The sequence below is a fragment of the Palaemon carinicauda genome, chromosome 45 (genome assembly GCF_036898095.1).
Source record: "Palaemon carinicauda isolate YSFRI2023 chromosome 45, ASM3689809v2, whole genome shotgun sequence".
Taxonomy (NCBI): Eukaryota; Metazoa; Arthropoda; class Malacostraca; order Decapoda; family Palaemonidae; genus Palaemon; species Palaemon carinicauda.
The window spans coordinates 18,633,966-18,653,654 of NC_090769.1; the positions used below are offsets into that span (position 1 = coordinate 18,633,966).

Genomic DNA, 19,689 nt, shown 5'->3' on the forward strand with positions numbered 1-19,689 from the left:
TCTCAAAAGTAAATTTACTGTCGAGAATCACACCTAAAATTTTGAAAGAGTCATACATATTTAAAGAAACATTATCAATACTGAGATCCGGATGTTGAGGAGCCACCGTCCTTGACCTACTTACAATCATACTTTGAGTTTTGTTAGGATTCAACTTCATACCCCATAATTTGCACCATGCACTAATTCTAGCTAAGTCTCTATTAAGGGATTCACCAACCCTAGATCTACATTCAGGGGATGGAATTGATGCAAAGAGAGTAGCATCATCTGCATATGCAACAAGCTTGTTTTCAAGGCCAAACCACATGTCATGTGTATATAGTATGAAAAGTAATGGGCCAAGAACACTACCCTGTGGAACACCGGATATCACATTCCTATAATCACTATGGTGCCCATCAACAACAACTCTTTGAGATCTATTACTTAAAAAATCAATAATAATGCTAAGAAACGACCCACCCACTCCCAACTGTTTCAGTTTGAAAACAAGGGCCTCATGATTAACACGGTCAAAGGCAGCACTAAAATCAAGGCCAATCATACGAACTTCCCGACCACAATCAAGGGATTTCTGTACAGCATTGGAGATTGTAAGAAGGGCATCACATGCTCCAAGGCCTTTACGAAAACCAAATTGCAAACTAGGGAGTAGATGATTACCTTCAGCAAACCTGTTAAGACGTTTTGCCAGAAGACGTTCAAAAACTTTAGATAATATGGGAGTTATGGAAATTGGGCGGTAATCAGTGGGACTTGAGCTACCACAAACACATTTACATAGAGGAGTAACATTACCAATTCTCCAACTAGTGCTAAAAGCTCCTCTTCTTGCTAACTTGCGCAAAATAAAAGATAACTTTGGAGCTAAGAAATCTGCTGTCTTTATAAAAAACAAAGGAAAAATACCATTTGGGTCTACACCTCCATAGGCATCAAGGTCCATCAACAGAGCTTTAATCTCACGAGATCGAAAAGCTAAACTAGTTAGTTTAGCCTCAGGAAAACAGGAATGAGGAAGTTCAAGTTTTTCATTACTCTGTTTACTGTCGAAAACATCAGCCAAAAGGGTTGCCTTTTCCTTTGGACAGTGAGTGACTGAGCCATCTGGTTTGAGTAAAGGAGGAACTGTTGCATCTACACCAAAGAGTGCAGATTTAAGGGTAGACCACCATTTATGTTCCTGAGTTGTACCAGAAAGTGTTTCTTTTATAGTTAAATTGTACTCCTTTTCAGTTGAGGCATAAACTCTCTGAGCAAAAGCTCGAAGCTGAGTATAGTTGCACCAGGTCAAATCTGATCTGTTACCCTTCCAAAGATGATAGGCCTCCTGTTTCTCCAAATAAGCACGTCTACAATCATCATTGAACCACGGTTTGTCCTTCACTCGGTACCTTAGCACACGAGAAGGGATACGCCTATCAATTATGTTGACTAGATTCTCATTCAAAGGGACAACAGGATCTGCACTATCATATAATTGTGACCAATTCAAGCACAAAAGATCATGCAAAATCCCATTCCAGTCTGCTTGGGATTTCATATAAATTTTACAAGAATATGATATATCAGGGACAGGCTGCTCAGTCTTCACTAATAATGAAATCAAGGCATGATCAGATGTCCCGACTGGAGAACCAACCTTACTAGTTATAACGCCAGGGGAGTCAGTGTATACGAGGTCCAAGCAATTACCAGACCTGTGAGTAGCTTCATTTATGATTTGCTCACAGCCTGATTCAGAGGCAAAGTCTAAAGCTCTTAAGCCATGGCAATCGGTAGGAGAGATAGAACTTAGCCACTCCCTATGGTGAGCATTAAAATCACCAACAAAGACAAAAGAAGCCTTTCTATCATCTTCTTGTATCTTAGCCATAATGGTAAGAAGACAATCAAAGATAGAATCATCTATGTCTGGATTCCGGTAGATCGAACACAAATAAAAGTTGTTATGCCTGCCACAAACTTTTATTACCTGAATCTCCTGACATCCACATTGATAGCAGGACTTATGAGAAGCAGGGTACTCGGTCCTAATATACACCGCCATTCCCCTGGCCCTAGGGATGGCATCACGTTTCAACATTATTGGCTTCTTAAAACCAGTTATAAGGAGCTCAGATGAGTGCCTCATATTAGAAACCAAAGTTTCTGAGCACAAAAGAATATCATACTGTCTGGACGCAACTGTAAGGTCTTGGATATTTGCATGAAGACCACGAATATTGCAATACAGAAGACGACATTGACGAAATCTAGGACGTACTGGTCCCGGATTTCGCTCAATGTCTCCAGACAGCATAAGAATTAATAGAAATAAAAAAGAGACATCATACTTAAAAACTAGATTAACAAGAATTATAACAAAAACAATACGTACAGAATTATAAACAAAGTGATTGATGATACCCATAGACTATAGTAAAAAGTCGGAAAAACTGGTCAACATGGAGGAGCCGATACACCATGCAAGGCTAAATACCCTCCAGGATAGCCACTTCAACTGAAGGGAGGACAGTAAGGATGGTTTTGAGAAGAAAAATAATCAGAAAAAGGAAAAGACAACCTCTTGATAAACCACCAGGCATCCATGGCCCTTCTATTAAGCCTGCCCAACACACCATTTCAAAAAAACAAGAGGAAGGAAAAAAAAAATAAGATAGAATAGTGTGCCTGAGTGTACCCTCAAGCAAGAGAACTCCAACCCAAGACAGTGGAAGACCATGGTACAGAGGCTATGGCACTACCCAAGACTAGAGAACAGTGGTTTAATTTTGGAGTGTCCTTCTCCTAGAAGAGCTGCTTACCACAGCTAAAGAGTCTCTTCTACCCTTACCAAGAGGAAAGTACACAGAACAAATTGCAGTACAGTAATTAACCCCTTGGGTGAAGAAGTGTTAAGTATCTCAATGTTGTCAGGTGTATGAGGAAAGACGAGAATGTGTAAAGAATAGGCCAAACTATTCTGGGTAAGTGTAGGCAAAGAAAAAATAAGCCGTGACCAGAGAGAGGGATCCAATGCATTAATGTCTGGCCAGTCACAGGATCCAATACCTCTCTAGTGGTAGTATCTCCAAACAAGGAGGGACCCATTCTATGACGTTGTACGAGATCGCAAGGGACCTCCTCACTTGGTCAAGAGATCTAAACCTTTCTCTAGTAACGAGGTTCATTCAAGGCAACATGAATGTCATGGCGGACTGCCTCAGTCGGAAGGGTCAAATCATCCCAACAGAATGGACCCTACACAAGGATGTGTGCAAGAGACTATGGGCCACATGGGGCCAACCTACCATAGATCTCTTTGCAACCTCGATGACCAAGAGGCTCCCAAATTATTGCTCGCCAATCCCGGACCCAGCAGCAGTTCATATAGATGCCTTTCTACTGGATTGGTCCCATCTAGACCTTTATGCATTCCCCCCGTTCAAGATTGTCAACAAGGTACTGCAGAAGTTCGCCTCTCACGAAGGGACAAGGTTGACGTTAGTTGCTCCCCTCTGGCCCGCGAGAGAATGGTTTACCGAGGTACTTCAATGGCTGGTGGACGTTCCCAGAACTCTTCCTCTAAGAGTGGACCTTCTACGTCAGCCACACGTAAAGAAGGTACACCCAAGCCTCCACGCTCTTCGTCTGACTGCCTTCAGACTATCGAAAGACTCTCGAGAGCTAGAGGCTTTTCGAAGGAGGCAGCCAGGGCGATTGCTAGAGCAAGGAGGACATCCACTCTTAGAGTCTACCAGTCGAAGTGGGAAGTCTTCCGAAGCTGGTGCAAGTCGGTATCAGTATCCTCAACCAGTACCTCTGTAACCCAAATAGCTGACTTCCTATTATACCTGAGGAAGGAAAGATCTCTTTCAGCTCCCACAATCAAAGGTTACAGAAGCATGTTGGCAACAGTCTTCCGTCACAGAGGCTTAGATCTTTCTAACAACAAAGATCTACAGGACCTCCTTAAGTCTTTTGAGACCTCGAAGGAGCGTCGTTTGGCTACACCAGGTTGGAATTTAGACGTGGTACTAAGATTCCTTATGTCAGAAAGGTTCGAGCCGCTACAATCAGCCTCCTTTAAAGATCTCACTTTAAAGACTCTTTTCCTCGTCTGCTTAGCAACAGCTAAAAGAGTCAGTGAGATACACGCCTTCAGCAGGAACATCGGATTTTCATCTGAAACGGCTACATGTTCTTTACAACTTGGTTTTCTAGCCAAAAACGAACTACCTTCTCGTCCTTGGCCGAAATCGTTCGATATTCCAAGCCTTTCTAATTTGGTTGGAAATGAACTAGAAAGAGTCTTATGCCCTATTAGAGCTCTTAAGTTCTATTTAAGACGAACTAAACCTTTACGAGGACAGTCAGAAGCTTTATGGTGTGCTATTAAGAAACCTTCTTTACCTATGTCAAAGAATGCAGTTTCCTATTATATCAGACTGTTGATACGAGAAGCTCATTCCCATCTGAATGAGGAAGACCATGCTTTGCTGAAGGTAAGGACACATGAAGTTAGAGCTGTCGCAACTTCAGTGGCCTTTAAGCAAAATAGATCTCTGCAGAGTATAATGGACGCAACCTATTGGAGAAGCAAGTCAGTGTTCGCGTCTTTTTATCTTAAAGATGTCCAGTCTCTTTACGAGAACTGCTACACCCTGGGACCATTCGTAGCAGCGAGTGCAGTAGTGGGTGAGGGCTCAACCACTACATTCCCCTAATTCCATAACCTTTTTTAATCTTTCTCTTGAAATGTTTTTTATTGCTGTTTTTTGGGTTGTCCGGAAGGCTAAGAAGCCTTTCGCATCCTGGTTGATTTGGCGGGTGGTCAAATTCTTTTCTTGAGAAGCGCCTAGATTAGAGGTTTTTGATGAGGTCCTTTAGTATGGGTGGCAACCCTTGATACTTCAGCTCCTAGGAGTCGCTCAGCATCCTAAGAGGATCGCGAGGCTCAGTAAGGAAGACGTACTTAAAAAGGCAGAGTAATTGTTCAAGTCGACTTCCTTACCAGGTACTTATTTATTTTATGTTTGTTATTTTGAATAACTGCTAAAATGAAATACAAAATACTTAGCTCATAATAATGTAAACAAGTAATGCTGGTCTCTACCCACCCCCCTGGGTGTGAATCAGCTTATATAATCACCGGCTAAGTTTAATATAGAAAAATGTTATTTTTATTAATAAAATAAATTTTTGAATATACTTACCCGGTGATTATATATTAAAGGACCCTCCCTTCCTCCCCAATAGAGACCCAGTGGACTGAGGAGAAAATTGGTTCTGTGTTTACATGGAGTACTTGAGTACCTGCTCGACAGATGACGCTGTTGATGTACACCCCCTACCTGCATAGCGATCGCTGGCGTATTTTGAACGTAGAGTTTTTCTGTCGGGCAGCAGAGCGGCAGCTTATATAATCACCGGGTAAGTATATTCAAAAATTTATTTTATTAATAAAAATAACATTTTTCTTCAATTTTGGTTTGTTTATTCATGAAATTATGCATCTGTTCTTAATAGAAAGGGGAAATTGCATTATATTGATAATTATTGGATGAATTTTATCAAAATTTAACATCCTGCCTTAGGTTTACGAATCTCCCGCATTTTTTTTAATAACCCCCAGCAAAAGTTTCAGGTAGGGTTGACCACTCTGCTAAGGTTGTTATCATCCCACCTAAAATCAACTAGCCTTGTCTTCCCTGGCTTTTCCCCTGAACTAAGTGCAAGTTTTCTTTTGTGCTTTGAACTGTTAACTTGATCATCAACCATTGAAATGACAAATTCGAAGATAATTTGTATTTTTCCTAACCATACAAACCTTAGCTATTTACAAAGGGTTATTACTTTTAGCGTAGCTGAAATGGCGAGCCATTAGAATTTAACGAGGGTGTATTACCCCCGCGCTAGTTAGCGGGGGGGTAGGGGAGTGGTAGCTAGCTACCCCTCCTCCCCCTCACACACAGGTGAATACTCACTTTCACTTAGAGGTAGGACTTGTCTTGGGGGACAGGGCTGGCGGGCAAATATGTGTAAATAGCTAAGGTTTGTATGGTTAGGAAAAATACAAATTATCTTCGAATTTGTCATTTGTTCCGTAACCGAAATACAAACCACGCTATTTACAAAGGGTGACTTATCCCTTAGGAAGGGTGGAAAGTCCCCAGCCATACTGGCTTTGGCTTTACCCGGGGACTCAGAATCCGAGTGAGTCGCACTCGAGAAAAGGAGTCCCTGCACCTCACAAGTTCCTTGCACCGCAAGGAACCATGTGGCCTACGTAAGCTTGTGTGTGAAGGAAGAAGTGTGACCCGTCTTAGGCAGTTGACCTGGAGTTCCAGAAGGAACTCTGGGTTAGGACGTTCCCAATACCACCTCGTCAGGGTATGGGGGACGCGACAGTATTGACTCAATACTCGGAACACAAGGAAGCATGGTTTACCTGCAGAGGTTCGAGGTCAGCTATGCAGAGACCAGGATGCTGCTTCCCCGTAGAGGGGATGATGAAGAAAGAAGTAAGGGCCAGACATACTTCTTTCGTTCATGCAGACTAAAACCTGATAACAATGCCCTCAACCTTCTGCTACCTGTCCAAAAAGGAGCCTGAGGTTAGACCCGCTGTTGTGTAGCCACCACAGAGCGATAGAAAACGTATCGAGACTCCTGTGGGTCACGCCCTGCAGGAAGCGGGCTGCGAAGGTCATCAGACGCTTCCAGACTCCAGCTTGTAGCACCTGCGTCACAGAGTAGTATTACTCGAAGGCGAGGGACGTTGCGATGTATCCAACATCGTGCTGTAGGGCGACGTGACGGGGGAGGGTCTGAAGACAGGTCGAGATGAATGTCCTTGAGTCCGGGCTGAAGAGGTATACTGGTGACTCTCCCCCCATGTCCTCCTTGTGTTCCCAAATCGGCTGCAACTGAGGCCAAACTGCAGCTGTTCCCAGCGCTAACCTCTCGATTCCTGTACTGGCAAGAAAGAGAAGGTCTTGGGACATCAGACACAGAATGGAGACTCAAAATCTTGAATGAATCGGACCGAAGGGTCGGGACCCTCAGATTCTGAGTCTAGCCAACAACTCAGGAGCGAGCCTGAATGTTGCCTTCCCCTCTTCCTTAGAAAGGGGGGGAGTAGTAAGAGACCAAGAAGATTGCTTACACACTGGCCGTGGCCAGAGTGAGCAGAAGACCCAAGGCGGAATACAATCCGAGGCCTGTCGTAAAAGGGTCTTGAGAAGATCTCTTAAAGGACTAAAAGTCCGAGCCATGCTCCAAGTTGGAGGTCTTCCTCCGACTAGGGCAGGGACGATAGTAGCTTCGCATGAGCGAGGATAGATCCAGCGGGCAGGAAAAAGTTATTCCTTTAAGCCTGAAGGTCAGGGAAAGGCTGAGCGACAGGCTTCATTGCCAAGAGCGGAAAGGAGTTTCCTCCCGCCGAAAGGCAATAAGACCGTTATTGCTGGAGAAGAGGCCTCACGGGAAGAGGTATATCTCCCACGGCACCAACCACCTTAGACTCTTCACTTTGCCTGGGAGACCCCTGTGGATGACTATCGCAGATGACGCGACCTCCGTACCGCGACTGTAGCGGGTTGTCTCTTCTAGAGGAGGAAGCGTAGTGTCTCCAGGCATGAAGCCGAAGCGACGCCCCGGTTCGGGAGAGATGTCGCAGTGTGGTTGCTTGAGTAGTCTGCGCCGTGGGAGAAGCTCTCCCGGGAGTTCCGTCAGGGGAAGCAGAGGGTCCAGAAACCGTTCTGCGCATAGTCCCAGTGGAGCTCTCCCATTGAAAGGTTGACAGACAACCTGGTTTTGTTGAGACCCATTGTCCGCAGACAAAAAGGAGGGAAGACGCAGGCGTCGAAGTTGTCCCACCATCACCGGAATGCATCTTGCCAGAGTCTCGGGGTCTGAGACTGGGGGGAAAACTAGCGGAAGCTTGAGGTTCCAAGCTGTCGCGATTAGGTCCCCCAGACCAGCACTTGCTGGTTACCCAAGGTCAAAGACCCCTAGGTACACTCTCTCTATGAGGCTCTGCTCGGATAGTCTGAGAGAAACATTCCCCTGCCTGGAATGAGAGAGCCGATGGTGGAATTGAGAGAATCTCAATCATCCCGGTATCTCTACTGCAAGATGTGAAGGTGTGAAAATGCGTCCCCTGCTGGTTAGCATGAAGTCGACACGCAACGGGGCGACTTGGCAGGAGCGGTAGGATCTGAAGAGGGGCCAGACTAAGGCCCTTAAGCCTGCCTGAATGATGGAGAGGTATCCTTCAGGTCTTGACCATAGGCCTGGACCGGAACATGCCCCCCCCCCCCCTTTCCTTTGACGAGTCCGAGAACCGCATCAAGAATGTGGGGAAAGGACGAGAATATCCACTACCATCAAGAGGCTCCATAGGTCAACACCCATTGCAGGTTTAATAGTTCCGCTGGTCCCATAGGGCCAGGGAGTCCGGTTAAACATTGCCTGAAGCCACCGGAACTTGGATCGCCCCACATGGAACTTATCCTGAGGCGACCGTTCGGACTATAAACGGGTCAATGAGGAAAGAACTAGGAAACGTTCCAAGGTAGGGCTGAAAACTCTGCTTGACTGAGAACAGGTACTGCGACTCTCCTCAGTCTTGCCACAGTCAACCGAAAGGAAGGCTCGGAGGATGTGGTAACAGAATCTGGCGTCCCCAGGTGGTCACCCATCCAAGTACCGACGTTGCTTAACCTCGCTGGACGGACGAGAAGCGGGGTTTCCAACGTGGTAAGGCGGTTGACTCAATATCATGGCCAGATACTCCAGATGTTGAGGCAGAGGAAGAGAAGGCTCCAAGCAAAATACCATGAGCCCACACTCATGGTCAGCATTCGGAAGCTTTTCCCGGCGCTGAAGAAGGTCGAAACCCGAGCCTACCGGAGTTGACCAGCCTTCCAAACAGCAGAGGAGGCGGAAGTCTGCACCTGAGCGGCCAAGAGGAAGGCAGGGAGAGTTCTCTGGGGAAACAAACCTGCTATGCCACGGCGGGATAGCCACACTGCATCATAAGCAGGAATACTTGCAGTTTAGGCTGAATTCGACGAGCACCCTGGAAGATGGATGGAATGGAAACTGAAAGTACCCGTCCTTCCGATCCAGGGTTAAAGGAGTCCTGTCGCCTCGTTACCAGTCTGATCGATTCTGCTGGTCTACGCTGGCCGAAGTTTGTTCGACAAACTTGATCAGGGCTGAGAGGTCGACTATGGACATCCCCTCTCAGATCCTTCCTTACAAGAAAGGATCGACTGAGGGGGCCGGGGGTGAAGCCGTCGATGATCCTAAGGAAGACCTTCGCCTAAGGTATGGATCATTCTGCCCAACCGGGCAACTCTGCTGATGCTATGGCATAGAGGTTCAGAGACACTGAATTCGCTGACAGAGACGGCAGGCGCGATATCCTTGGCTACTCACAGAGATTGTGCGGGAATGGGCATCGGGAAGCTGTCATTCGGATGAGTAACCTTAAGCATCCTCCCAGCGAAAAAACCTGCAATCCTAGAGTTCGTGAACTCCTTTTAGGACTATGCCCCCCCGGGGGAGTCTCCCGTGCCATCTGTTCCTGACAGGAGGAAACTGCAATTGGACACCTTGTCCCAGTTGTCGTAGCCGATAACTTAGGCCGACGTGGTTGAAAGAAAAGGGAGCTGGAGCCCTGCAGAGTCTGGAAGAAAGCGCCTTGGAGGAGTGAAACCGGAAGTCGATTTACTCCGCACAGCAGATGTCTAAGTCTCTGTCCTTGGGCAAAGACAAAACTCTTCTCAAGGATGGAAGGGTGTCTGAGGTCGTTGACCTCCACAGATGAGACACCCGAAGGAAGCCTTCAGTCAGCGCGTCCAGATGGTACAACATCGAGCTTGTCCGCAAGTAGATACTTAACGACGAAAGGCCAAGGTGCCTGAGCTCGAGAGGAGGAAAGTACCCTTGATCTTCCTGTAGCTTCCTTGAACCAAACCTCGGGCCGTAACCGAGGAGGGAAAGAACCTGGTAAGCTCCCAGAGGAAGAGGTAAGCAGTCACCCCTTGTCCGATGGAGAAATCTTGAACGGAAAGCCCCCCCGCCAAAAATCCTTCCAGGGCGGGAGAAGGAGAGAGTACTCGTGCAGGAGAGGGGACCCTCGAGACCGACCTCTTGGGAACCAACTTCGCCCTGGGGGAAGTCACCACGAAGTCCACTCCTCTCTTTCTCTTCAGCGTAGGAGAGACAGCCGCTGGTTTGTTACCCTGGCCGGTGAGTGCTGGTTTCATAACCCTCATTAACGCCCGTGCCAGCGGATCAAACCATGTCTGCTGCTCCAAGGACACAGAGTCCGAAATCCTCGCTAAGGTGAAAGGGATCGGGCGATCCTTTGGAGAGGACACGACGGTTCCTGCCTGAAAAGAAGGTGGGAAGAATGCTGTACTGACCTGTCTTCGTCCTGCACTACCAACCTGTGCTTGGATGGAGGTGATCCCGAGTGCCGCCTAGGAGCACGCGTCCCTGCTGCTACCACCGGCTGTGGAATTCGCCGCGAACTATGGTCGCGCAAGGGCGAACGGTCGCGCAAAGGCGAATGGTCGCGCGGGCGCACAGGCGAGTGGTCGCGCGGGCGCGCAGGCGAGTGGTCGCGCGGGCGCGCAGGCGAGCGATCGCGCGGGCGCGCAGGCGAGCGATCGCGCAGGCGAGCGATCGCGCGGGCGCGCAGGCGAGTGGGCGTGAGGGTGGGCAGGTAAATAAACACGTGTTCGAGGCGACGAACACAAGCGATGGCGTGACGGCGAGGGATCGTGCTGCCGCGTAGGTGAAGAAGATCGCTGGCGGTAAGCGATGGCGAGCAGCATGTGTAGGTGAATGATCGCGTGATAGGGTGCGATGGTGATCAGCATCCGCAAGAGGGCGAGCGTTCAGGGTTGTGCGATGAGGAGCAGCATGCGTAAGCGGGCAATCGTTCAGGGTTGTGCGATGGCGAGCAGCATGCGCAGGTGAATGATCGCGTGAAAGGGTGCGATGGTGATCAGCATCCGCAAGAGGGCGATCGTTCAGGGTTGTGCGATGAGGAGCAGCATGCGTAAGCGGGCAATCGTTCAGGGTTGTGCGATGGCGAGCAGCATGCGCAGGTGAATGATCGCGTGAAAGGGTGCGATGGTGATCAGCATCCGCAAGAGGGCGATCGTTCAGGGTTGTGCGATGAGGAGCAGCATGCGTAAGCGGGCAATCGTTCAGGGTTGTGCGATGGCGAGCAGCATGCGCAGGTGAATGATCGCGTGAAAGGGTGCGATGGTGATCAGCATCTGCAGGAGGGCGATCGTTCAGGGTGGTGCGATGAGGAGCAGCATGCGTAAGCAGGCAATCGTTCAGGGTTGTGCGATAGCGATCAGCATCCGCAGTTGAGGGTCGCGCGATGGCGATCAGCATCCGCAGTTGAGGGTCGCGCGATGGCGATCAGCATCCGCAGTTGAGGGTCGCGCGATGGCGATCAGCATCTGCAGTTGAGGGTCGCGCGATGGCGATCAGCATCCGCAGTTGAGCTAGTAGCTGGCGAACCATGTTCCTTCAGAAGTGTTGGAGAACGTTGGCGTGCCAGCTGTAACACACGTGGGCGATCCGGAGATCGCTGGCGAGCTGATGATCGCTGACGAGCTGACGATCGCTGGCGAGCTGATGATCGCTGACGAGCTGATGATCGCTGACGAGCTGATGATCGCTGACGAGCAGAAGGCTACGCGTGGAAGCCTGCAAAGAAGAAGAGTCCTTGACCCCGACCTGAACCGAAGTTCTAGATCGCGAGGGCGAACGTGGGCGCACAGGGCACGTAACAGGAACCGCAGGGAAGATCATTTTGAAAGCGCTGACGAACAGGAGAGCGCTGACGAACAGAAGGGCGCGCAGGGAAACCCTGACACGCAAGGGAAGAACCCCCGTGGGGGCAACCCTTTGCCCCGAAGGGATCGTTGTCCGCCGGGAGACTGATGTCCGTCGGAAGACCGCTGTCCGTCGGGAAGACCGTTGTCCGTCGGGAAGACCGTTGCCCGTCGGAAGACGAGATTAGACTGCTGTCCATCTGCACCAAGACGGAAGATCGAGAAAAAGAAGTTGTAGGCTGCAAACGGAGATTCAAAAAGGCGCCTCAAGCACCCTTATAGGGAGATGAGAGGCCCTTACGACGAGGCGGACGGAGGGCCTTACGGCGAGGGAGGCCAACAGCAACAGCAACAGAAGAAACCTCCGAAGAGGAGTCTCTATGAGTGTACTCTCTCGCGAACGAAAGAGAAACACTTCGTGGAAGAGACTGGTCAGCCAGTGACCTAAAAGGGGCAATCCTCCGAAGAGGAGCTCCTGCAGTTGCCCAGCCCCTTGAGCGAAACTGCAGGTGCGACCGCTCAGCACCAAGAGCATAGTCGCACGAAAAAAAGGCGAGAGAAGAACCCCCCAAAAGAGGAAAAGCTCAAGCCTGGACAGGAAAAAAACTTCCCTCGGAAGGAAAGTTATCCGCCCAAGGAGGCAAGCCTCCTGACTGTTCTAAAATGAACTGGAGAGCTGTCCGTCGACACGGGAGTACTACCAGTAGAAGGAGACACGCCCCTGACGACAATACAAGGGGGGAGGCAGCAACAGCCGAATCCCCAGGACTCAACCAGACAGCTCACACCGTTGCTATATTACAGAAACGAACTAGATCGGTAACTGTAAAAAAATAAAACAAATAATATTAGTACACATTCATTCCCCCGGGAAGGCTCCGAAGAGGAATCCCGAGGAAAAGGAACAAGAATTACACAACAGGCACGTGCCCTCACAACCACTTACACTCGCGGAAGGAGAGCTGTAACCAAAACAGAATTATAACAATTATAATTATGTAACTATGTAATTATGTAATTTAAAAATGAATGAACACTAAAGAAAAAACGAAAACCCCGAAAGGAATCGTTCTACAAGCTGAAAAATTAACAACTACAATTAGATTCATAAACTAATTGAGACAAAATGTACGGCGTAGCAACCCCACCCACACGGGAAGGAAGCTACAAGGGCGTAGTAAAACATAGTGAAAGGGTGAACGACCTCAAGAGAGAGAGAGAGAGAGAAAGACCGAAGTCAAACTCGATCGCAACCCATAAAATTAGGCCGTGGTGGCCTAACTGCCGAGGCCTCCACGTAGATATCGTACACTACACACACACATCTGAAAAGGAAACTTACTTATTTCTATACTCAAATATATATACAAACATGAAAACATGTTTACATATATATTGAGTAAAAGAAAAGTAAGCGATTAAGTAAAGACAAAACAGACAATGGCTGCCAAGCGAGGACCAAGACAGAGACGTCTGTCACAGTCCGAGCCAAAAGTGAAAGTGAGTATTCACCTGTGTGTGAGGGGGAGGAGGGGTAGCTAGCTACCACTCCCCTACCCCCCCGCTAACTAGCGCGGGGGTAATACACCCTCGTTAAATTCTAATGGCTCGCCATTTCAGCTACGCTAAAAGTAATAACCCTTTGTAAATAGCGTGGTTTGTATTTCGGTTACGGAACAAACATATTTTTCCATGAGAGGTACGTGAGTGAAACGCACTCAAGTTTCCTTTTGTGCTTTGAACTGTTTAAGCAACCATTGAAACATTTTTTTCTGAAAATTACTGTGAGTGAAATAAAAGCACTCTTCACAACGTTACTTGAATCACAGTATTGCCCCGTAAATATAGCATGACACACTACAGTATATAGTAATTGCTAACAAAACCAGGGTAAAACATCTTAATGTACAATAATAAGCAAAGAATCTGAAGATGTTTGAACACCAACAACATGAATGAGAAACTGAAAAGACAAACACACTGGAACGTCAGTTACCACTGCTAGAATGTTCTCTCCTTTACTAAGGGCTTGTATTTATTGAAGGGAAAGAAAATGGGAAATTTAAAAAAAAATTTCAAATGCTACAAATATATGTTGATTAAACCGAGCTTCTAGGGAAGAAGTAATATGAATGTAAGGGGATGATCATAGAAATATTATTCTTTGCAGTACAGAATATTTTCAAAATAAAAATGCAGTAAGTGATATATACTTACAATAATTAACTTACTACACCAAATGATTAAAATAAAAATATAATGGCTACAAAGTTTTTTAAATCTCACCTGTACGGGCAATGGAACGTATTCTTGTAAGCGCATATAGTAAATAGGCAGCTGTGTTACCTCGAAAATCTAACATTCGATCAAATGAGAATATATAGTCCCGTGACCTGAAAAAAATTTAGCTATTAATAGACACCATGGCAAAAACCAAACAAGAAATTGGATGATAATAATTTATAACTATTGTATTTCAAAAGATGTTTAGTTCAATGTTTCAGATTAATTGAATATATGGCACTAAAAAATTCCAAAACTATTTGTAAACAGATTTTCATAGGGTCAACCACGCTAAAATTCTGCACATTCTGTGAACTGCCCATTACTATTTTTTTCTTTTCACAAAAAATACATAGCAATAAAAAATTAACCCATGCCATAAATCCTACCAGTGGATTGTTTATGAAAATGTCTCGCTATTGATGATTTGTAAAATCATCTGGGATATTACATTTATACAGCTTAATCATGATTTTTATGTACAGCAAGCGTTAGCAAACCATATCAGTAGAATGTATAAAAAGCTAAACTTGAGTAACTACAGTACTTTTAATCTGTCCACACACAAAATGATAAATTAATGGGTGACACTAAAGAAATGGTAGGATAATGAAAAAATCTTATAACCTGTCGTGTGAAAGATCAGCATATTTGATGCATCCATATGCAACAGCATCACGTGCTTTTAAGAACTCTTCTGATGATAATACTTTATCACGCTCCTTCTCTTTTAATTTTTCTTCTGACCGCTGGCATCCCTCATCCAATAAATCAACCAGTCTCACTGTGTCTCCTATGATAAAACAAAAAAAGAAAACCAAGCTTTCAGTTAATACATTATATAAAAAAAAATGCCAAAAATAATGCATACACTGGTATAACACATCAAATCAAAACTATCATTTTAAATCTTATTACAGCACAATTGCTTTGTCTGTAAATTAAACCTGGAGTGTATCACTTTGAGAAAAAAAATTTAATTTTCGACTATTAATATTACAGTAATATTATTAATTTACTGGCATAGCTACAACCCTGGTTGGATATGCAGAATGCTACAGGCTCAAGGGCTCCAACAGGAAAAGTAGCCCCTTCAGGAAAGTAAATAAGGAAAGAGCAAATAAAATCACAAATTTTACAAGTAATTTGTATTTTTCCCAACTATACAAACCTGAGTCCTTTAATACACCGAGTAGCCACTTTGACCTTCAATTAGGGCTTGCAGGTTGGTTAAGGTGGAAAGTGAAACTTGAAAGGACTCGGGTTTGTATAGTTAGAAAAAATACAAATTACTTTTAAAATTTGTGATTTATTCCTCCTCGAATACAACCTCTCATCCTTTAATAGGAGACTCATCCTTAGGGGAAAGGAAGTCCAAATAACCACACTGGCTAGTTTAAATTCCCAGGATGTCAATATATTCAGGACCTTATACAGTTGCAGATGTGTTGGTTCCTGCCACCTCTCATCACTTGAGAGTAGATTTTCATAAGTTGGGCTAGGTTTCTGTCTGTTGATAGACGGTCAAGGAAGAACCTATATCCTTGGAAAGATATGTCACAATTTATGCCTAACTAGTTATAATGTAGCCTACATTTTGTCCATCCTTCCCCTTGTAATAAGAATGGGGGGGGTGATACTTCTAAAACTGACTTGTATAGAACAGCAGCTCAATATGGAAGCTCAACAGCATTAACGGCTGATCCAGCAAAAAACCAGATCGACTGCTGTACTGCCAGAGAGGAAAAGGGGAAGTCACTTCATCCCTAATCCTTGACTAACATTGTGAACGTTCGCTAACTTAGATGAGATTTTCCTTGTCGAGTAGGGAGCTAAGTAAGCTACATAACCTTGTGAGCTGGTACCTCATGTCAAAATGAAAGCATATCTAAGACTATGGGTATATGTGCATGGATAGTGCGATGTGAAGATTGCCTGGCACTTCCAGACTCCAGCCTTTTGCACTTGTGCTACAGACAGGTTATTCCAGAAAGCTATGATAGATCCGCTATTCTAGTTTCAAGGGATTCCGTCTAGGATGGTCCCCTTATGGAAACACATATCTGATTGTTCCTATGGAGCCAAAATGAAACAGCATTTCAGGATCTCTCATTCCTTCTGTATTGAAGGAAGAGTCATGGTGTCTCCCTCTTAGAACATGAAAGCACATATACTTTCCCTTATAGTCTCCTGTGTAAGGAGGAGAGGAAGAAGGATTGAAGGCATGGCTGCTAGGATTCTATACCCTTACCACGAACCACTGAATCAAGATGGAGATCAGAAGATCTATCTTTCAAAATTACTAGTGACAGGAAAATATATGCAGTTTTCCTGCTGACTTAACTTGGCCTACCCCGAGTTCGAGCAGGTACAATTAAGAGCCTTGAGGACTTGTAGAAATGCTTCAAATAGATTTAAATCTTACTAGGTAAAGACTCTGACTACCCTGACTGCTCAGAGGTTTAGTCGATTCTCTTGAAGTCCAGGTCTGAATACAAGATTAACACCTGTGGATCAGGGACCGAGTAGTATCTTTACTGCGGAAATTGGGAGCTTTCCTGATAAAGGAAGAAAGATAAACCACTCACTAGGATACCATTCAATTTGTGGCTGCTAAAGAGCGATCAGGGTCTTTCTGAATCACGATGTGTCCTACAGAATGTTGAGTAATTGGAGAGACAGGGAAATAGGAACAAGGCAGAAAGGTGGCAATATCTAGGACTTGCAGGGGATAGGTGATGGCAGGCAAAATTTGTATAAATTTGTATCGTTAGGAAAAATACAGATCTAAATCTCATGAGATTGGGATCTGATGCTTTCCCGTAGGTCACCCAGCGCTCCCAGGAGGACAGGTGTCCTCATCAGACGGAGCAACTGATGAGATGGTAGTAAATCTAGAAGAAAGAAGGGGCTTACCACCTTTCTCAGTCTTTCTCATCTGCTCTCAGAAGGAAAGACATTACAAGTCTGATGTTTAGAATCCTTCCTTGGTATAATATTCTGTGTTTGGTAAAGGGATGACTTCTCGAGATTTTAACACCAATCCTCAGGTCGAGACAAATCCCAAGAAGCCTTACTTAGTGTTGTAGTAAGATGACCCTGAGTCTGTTATAATTAGCCAGTCGTCTAAGAGACTTGAAAGACGAATATCACTCCCGTGAAATCAAGGAGGTGCGACCAAGTTGAAAACCATACCTCGAGAGCACACCTGTGTGCTACTGCGGTCATGAGTGCTAGTGTTGATGAGGTAGCGCTACTTCTTGCCCTGGATAAAAAGCCTAGCATGTGACATTTAGATGAGCTGACTTGAAAATCGCTCATTGAGGAATAATCAGACGCCAAAAGCAGTTACAGGTACTCCAGGAACCTGGAAGCAAGCTGACAGGCAATTGCAAGATGACGGGTAATCGTGGGCTGATGGGCAATTGCAAGGTAACAGGCAATTGCGGGCTGATGGGAGATCAAGAGCTGACGAGCAATCACAAGCTGACGAGCGACCATGAGCTGACGGGATATCGTGGGCTGACGGGCAATCACTAGCTGCAGCAGGGCTGAGCGAGGCGAGGAGAGTGTATTAAATAAGACAAAACAGTTAGGTGTAAAGGGGGATGGACGCTGGAAGCGTCAAACTCACTGGGGGCAAGCAACACCATCTTCATGCTACGACGAGCCAAAATCCAAGGGATTAGAGAAAGGCATGGACGAGTGCATAATCCTCTCTTAATCCCGCATGGCGAAGACTACTCCGGGGAGGAACAAACCCGGTTACGGGAAAGGTGTCCACCAGGAACTTCCACAGATGTAGGAGCAGCAACTTCCACGTGAACAGGAACACGCTTCGGATTTTGCACTCCATCCGCCGGCTGCCATCGCAGAACAAAGGAGTGCGTTGTCGCCACGCTGAAGAAAACGACTTGAGATAAAATCTAACCCACGAACTGGAAAGGTGTCCCCGAGAGGCGCAGGAACATGCTTCAGACTTTGCACTCCCTCCACCAGCTGCTATTGCAGAATGAGGGAGTGCATCGTCGTTAGCTCTGAAGAAAATCACTCGGGAGAAAACCTAACCTTCAAACGGGAAAGGAGTCCCTCGAGAAGCGCAGGAACATGCTTCAGACTTTGCAGTCCCTCCACCAGCTGGCATCGCAGAACAAGGAAGTGCGCCATTGTCAGCATTACACGAGCAAGACCATAGTCAAGCTCTGGGTTGGCTGCAAGCGACCTCCAGCTGCTGAACTGACTGGGTGCGAGCAACATCTACTTCAAGACCGTGAAGGTGCATCCACATGGGGAACGACTCCCCTGCGAAGGAGGACTGAGCCACTGCGGTATGGAAAGCGAGGGAGTCCTCCAGCCTAAGGGTTGTCCGGCGTCAAAGGGAAGAGATCGTAAGAAAAGTTTCTCCGCCTGAAGCTAAAATCTGGCACTTCACCGCTTCCAGAACAGCAACACTCACACCTGTGAAAAATAAACAAAAACTAAAAGAACCGATTAGGCAAATGCCAGTCAAAAAGGGTTGGGAAAAGGAGAGAGAACAATGTCCACTCTCCACCGAGCCAAAAGCAAAACTGACGAGACAACACAGGTGTGTGTGTGAGCGGGATAGCCAGTACTACCCGCTAAATCCCCGCTAACTAGTGGTGGGGTAGTTATACCTTGCTAACAGTCTTATGGCTAGTCTTCATCTTCGCCAAAAGTATATTCCCAAATAAAGAGCAAAAGGGTTTGTATTTAGTGTCGCAACAACAGTTTTTCTTCAAGAAGGCTGGAAAGGCTAATGAGAGTTCTAAACATTTAAAACCATTATGATAAACTTTAGAAGAACTTTTATAATATATTGAAGTAATATATTGAAGTTACCCTACGCAAAATATAGGAAAATCTATGACTTGCCTTTCACTTACCTGACCGAGTTTTGAATTTCTTCTTATCTTCTCCAAGTACAACACCAAAAGTCACATGATCGACTCGCACTTTATTTGGGTCATAAAACTTGGCTTTTTTACCACATGCCAAAAAACTCTAGAAAAGAAAGAATTCACTGGTCTATAATATAAAATAAGAGCAAAAAATTAGACATTCAATAAGCATCATCTAACTATTGTATTTTATTACAAAAAGAAACTTCAATTCATCTGGTATTATAGACGTGAGTGCATATTTCTAGGGATGAAAAGAATAAGGACAAGTGAAGGAAAGAGAGAGCATTTATAATTTTAAAATAATAAACACTAGACTCACATTTAGTCTAAAATTATTGGCGACACACCATCTCAAAATCAGAATGTTAATAAAAAAAAAATTTATTTCTAATCTTGCCTGATGTTCATATTGCTTCTTCTCTAAAAGCTCAGTTTACTGACATTTACCCATAACATTTTATAAAAATTACCATTTTCTTTCCTTACATTAGATACATACATCTAGTTAAGTATTGAAACACTCTAGTGGTTAATCGCAAGAAGTTAAGCTGTGATGCGCCAGAGGTTCTTTATTATTTAAGCCTTGAAACCTAAACTTTACCCTATCCTCTTGACACCACAAGAGA

The 19,689-nt window shown here is 45.6% G+C and overlaps 1 protein-coding gene across 2 annotated transcripts in view; it reads right to left on the minus strand.

The window, feature by feature from the left end:
* LOC137634911 (arginine--tRNA ligase, cytoplasmic-like) overlaps nt 1–19,689 on the minus strand; it is a 94,231-nt gene that overhangs the window by 13,870 nt on the left and 60,672 nt on the right. For both annotated transcript variants that reach the window (XM_068367456.1, XM_068367457.1), the window contains exons 10-12: nt 19,046–19,163; nt 14,769–14,934; nt 14,145–14,251 (exon numbers count right to left, since the gene is read on the minus strand). In XM_068367456.1, coding sequence (XP_068223557.1) covers nt 14,145–14,251; nt 14,769–14,934; nt 19,046–19,163 — 391 coding nt within the window. The remainder of the gene's footprint in view (nt 1–14,144; nt 14,252–14,768; nt 14,935–19,045; nt 19,164–19,689) is intronic.